Source organism: Papilio polytes, unplaced genomic scaffold (genome assembly GCF_000836215.1).
Source record: "Papilio polytes unplaced genomic scaffold, Ppol_1.0 DF823863.1, whole genome shotgun sequence".
NCBI classification, from domain to species: Eukaryota; Metazoa; Arthropoda; class Insecta; order Lepidoptera; family Papilionidae; genus Papilio; species Papilio polytes.
Window position 1 is genome coordinate 1 of NW_013525341.1, and position 4684 is coordinate 4684.

Sequence of the window (4684 nt, forward strand, 5' to 3'; positions counted from 1 at the left end):
TGATTGATTTGTAACTTACTTGATTTAATAATAAAAATTATTTATTTAAAATTATTTATTTATTATTCGATTATAATTGACGATAAACAAGGCAATATGTAATAAAATATGTCACTTTCACATGAGTTAAACTAAATAGTACGTATCACAACTTTGTAACTTAATTTTGTGCACTTAATCACTTTTTAAACACAGTTTAACACGGAGCGCAGTGTACGCGCGACCGCGGCGGATTTGTCATTGAATCATTCTGTTTTAGCTTGTATGTTACGAAAATAACAATTTAAAATAAATGAAAAAAAGAGAAATAAAGATCATATGTTTATGATCTTCTTTTCTCTTTTTTTCATTAAGTTTATATTTTAATTACATAGGAATATGTTGCGTCTAATGATGTATAGCATTTCATTTAATACCCTGAGCTGGGATCTCAGCGATACAGGCTGTGCCTACTGCGACGATGGCTCAATTTTTTGTAACCAGTTTATTGTCAAATAAATAGTTTTATTTTTTAATTTTTTATTAGCGTTCATATCTAATCCTATTCGAATAATCAATCATAATTTACGTTATCTAAATAAGGATGAATTGATGGAAAAGTATTGAAAAAGACAATCCGTCAATACATAAAAAATATACATAATTTCATAACTAGTTGCTTGAGAGTCAATGTGTTGGTGGCATGGCGGTGTTGGACTAGCCGGCGGACGTCGGGCTCTCGTCAGCTCCCGAATTCTGATAGAGTTAGTTCTACTATGAATGTGGCAGACAACAAATTCACGATAATATGCTTTACCACACGCGCAAAGCCGGCGCGGGTCCTTAGTTTCAGTCAAATAAAAAAAAAACGCTTATCGTTAATATGTTATTTTGTGGATAAAGTAGATAACAAAATTAGATGACAATAAAAGAAGAAAATACCAATTTTGATAAGTATTTATCGATCCGTTGTTGCGATGAAGCTGACGCTGTTGAGCTTGTTCTGCCTGGGGGCGCTGGGAGCGCTGGCGGCGGCCTACGACATTCCGGAGCTGAACTACCACGAGCGTGTGGGCATCCCGCGCGCCCACGCCCTCAGGCAGGCCGAGCTCGCGGCAGACTTCGACGGCAGCAGGATAGTCGGCGGGTCACCGGCCGCGCTCGGCGCCTACCCTTACATGGTCAGAAAAATTGGAATCCATATCGATGGTTTTCCACTAAAAACATATATTTTGTATTCCCGTTTTTTTTTTCGTAGGCTGGTCAGATAATGATGCGTATGGACGGGCGCGAGTCCGTCGGCGGCGGTACTCTGATCAGTAACACGCGGGTGTTGACCGCGGCGCACAACTTGTTCGACGGGCGGGAGATGGTGCGCCACGTGACCGTCGTGCTGGGCTCCGTGCGCATCTTTTCAGGCGGCACCAGAATCACCTCCAACAGGATGGAGATCCACAGCGACTACGACACACAAACCGTCAACAATGACATCGCCATTATCACAATCAACTGGGTCAATTATAGCAGTTAGTATTCGTTTTAGAAGTCAGAATTTCACATCTTACTTTTTTTTTAAAGTAATGTGATATTTTCAGATACGATCCGCAATATCGGGCTGGCGTCAGGCAGCAACATGTACGCGGGCACTTGGGCCTGGGCCATCGGCTTCGGCAAGACCAGCGACGGTAACACAGCGTTCATTAAAGATATATTAAACCACCAGGTTTTGCACGCAACTCCGCGTGGAATTAAAAAAAAATGTTTATGCCTACAGATGTGTTCTTTTAGAATATTCTCTACATATATGCAAATTTTCATCGAGATCAATTCATCAGTTTAGGCAACAAGGTAAAACAAATATCCATCCATCCATCTAAACTTTTGCTTTTATAGTAATAGTAAGGTTGTCAAAAAACAGAGCGACAAAGCGAGTAAGCTTTTGAACTAGGTCGCGAACAGACAAGAGAGTGTGGGAATACCCAAAGCCTTGAACGACAGAAAACAACGAAAGTATGGATAAATCTTCTGTTAGTTTTAAACATTCATTTAAAATTTATTGACGACTGACATTTAACAAATATCTGGAATCCCTTAGCTACTGGTATAACTAGACAATCTGCAGCTTTCTTATCCAGACTCATGCAATTCTTGCTTTCAGATTCTTTAGCAAGCCCCGACCTGATGCAGGGCCGGCTGCAAGTGATCACCAACGAGGAGTGCCGGCAGGTGTACGGCCCAGCCATCGTGGTCGCCTCCTCTCTCTGTGTCAGCGGTGCGCACGGCACTAATGTCTGCATAGGTGACTCCGGTGGCCCGCTCGTCGCTGACGGTCTTCTGGTATCATTTTTTTTTGTTCTAGTTAATAATGTATACCAAATCGAAGTTCTGTATAAAACAGACGAACAATATTGACTTGTCATGTTCATTTGTTGCGCACAGACCTCGCAGACAAAGATTTTGTCTATTGCACTATAAATTGTCTAAATAAGATTGATTAGTTGGACAATTCATTTGACAATTTAGTAGAGAGGGGTTGTGTGAATCTTTTCGATTTTCGATTTTACTCTCACAGAAGTTGATATCAATAGATTTATAGTTATAACTTTTGGATTTAAATAATAAAAAAAACAGTGTTTCTCAAATCAATAATGATTGCAGAGCCGCAAGAAAAAATGTCAGTTAAAAAATATTTATTACTCCTACAGTTGTAGTTAGTAGTTGTACATAATCGATTTGGATTTTGCTATTATTTTGCCTTCATACAAATTTAATTCGATACTGTATATACGTCATTTATTAAACGAATCAATGTTTTAAGCTTAATAGATGCTCATACATGTACAGATTGGAGTGACGTCGTTCTCGTCTGCGGCAGGGTGCGAGGCCCCGAGGCCGGCCGGCTTCGCTAGAGTCAGCGCTTTCAATTCGTGGATCAGATCCCGAATGTAATGCCCTCCGAAGTGAAATCATGTGATTGTAACTGAAAAATAAATAAATGGAATGACGATCTTTTATTTTGGCGCTCGATTTTATAAATTAAAGGAAGCACAAATGCTATAAAAATAAAAAAATGAGAATATGACAGGAGTGAATATTTTATTTATTTATTTATCATTTGGAAAACTTACAGCCTAAATTAAATAAAAACAAAAAAATGTTATAATGATAATCCTAGAGATCTGTTCAGCCGCCACCAAAGCAGGCACATCGCAGTCAAACCGCCCGCCCGCGCCGCTACAAACGCGTTCTGTTCGGTGTTGCCAATGCTACGTAAATTGCCGTGTTCTACGGTTTTCATACCAAGAAAGTACAAAATCGTCTACGGCCCAACTCTAAGGCTGTATCATATTGTACGGTTAAAGACGTTATTATATCGACATTTGGGTAATGTCTTTTTTTAAGTAGTACTACGGCCCACCGTTAATCTTTTTCCATACAAACACGGTTTTCTTATCATAATGTACATGGCAACACTGGCAGCGTCATTCACATTCATTAGTTAGTATGTTCGCTAGCTTCATCAGATGTACGAGTACATACTTGTAGTTCGTACTGCGAGATAACGATATATGTACGAGTATATGTACAAACATTGAATATTTCATTTATTTATTTTTAAGGAAGACCAACAGCCATTTATTACTATATAGGCATAGTGGTAGTTAAATTGTACAGCCAATGATAGGTCTTTAGCAATAGAAATATTTTACAAACACGTTAATGCGCGAATAAACAATAGACATAGCGATTTTCGAGTTTCGAATTTCGAGTTTTCAATAAGCGATATGCACTATGCGCTATGCACTATGCGCTATGCGCTATGAGCTATGCACTATGCGCTATGCGCTATGTGCATAACGCGATATGCGATTTTCGAGTTTCGACTTTCGAGTTTTCGATAAGCGATATGCGTTATGCGATATGCGCTATGCGCTATGCGCTATGCACTATGCGCTACGCGCTATGCGCTATGTGCATAACGCGATATGCGATTTTCGATATTCGAGTTTCGAGTTTCGATAAGCGACATGCGTTATTCGTTATGCGCTATGCGCTATGCGCTATGCGCTATGCGCTATGCGCTATGCGCTATGCGCTATGCGCTATAAGCTATGTGCATAACGCGATATGCGATTTTCGATTTTCGAGTTTCGAGTTTTAGTTAAGCGTTAAGCGATATGCGCTATCCGCCATGCACTATGCGCTATGCGCTATGTGCATAACGCGATATACGATTTTCGAGTTTTCGATAAGCGATACCCGTTATGCGTTATGCACTATGCGCTATAAGCTATGTGCATAACGCGATATGCGATTTTCGATTTTCGATTTTCGAGTTTCGAGTTTTCGATAAGTGATATGCGTTATTCGTTATGCGCTATGCGCTATGCGCTATGCACTATGCGCCATGCGCTATGTGCATAACGCGATATGCGATTTTCGAGTTTCGAGTTTTCGATAAGCGATACGCGTTATGCGCTATGCGCTATGCGCTATGCACTATGCGCTATGCGCTATGTGCATTACGCGATATGCGATTTTCGATTTTCGATTTTCGAGTTTCGAGTTTTCGATAAGCGATACGCGTTATGCGTTATGCACTATGCGCCATAAGCTATGTGCATAACGCGATATGCGATTTTCGAGTTTCGAGTTTTCGATAAGCGATATGCGTTATTCAATATGCGCTATGCGCTATGCGCTA

General features: G+C 40.2%; 1 protein-coding gene across 1 annotated transcript; it reads left to right on the forward strand.

The window, feature by feature from the left end:
- Positions 1–655: 655 nt before the first annotated feature.
- Positions 656–3066, forward strand: LOC106103191 (collagenase-like; the record flags this gene model as incomplete). Its single annotated transcript, XM_013282879.1, has 6 exons — positions 656–743; positions 963–1160; positions 1238–1505; positions 1575–1664; positions 2138–2316; positions 2824–3066. Coding segments are annotated over 6 exons (928 nt in total), but the record flags the coding sequence as incomplete, so codon positions are not given.
- Between the last annotated feature and the right edge of the window lie 1618 nt (positions 3067–4684).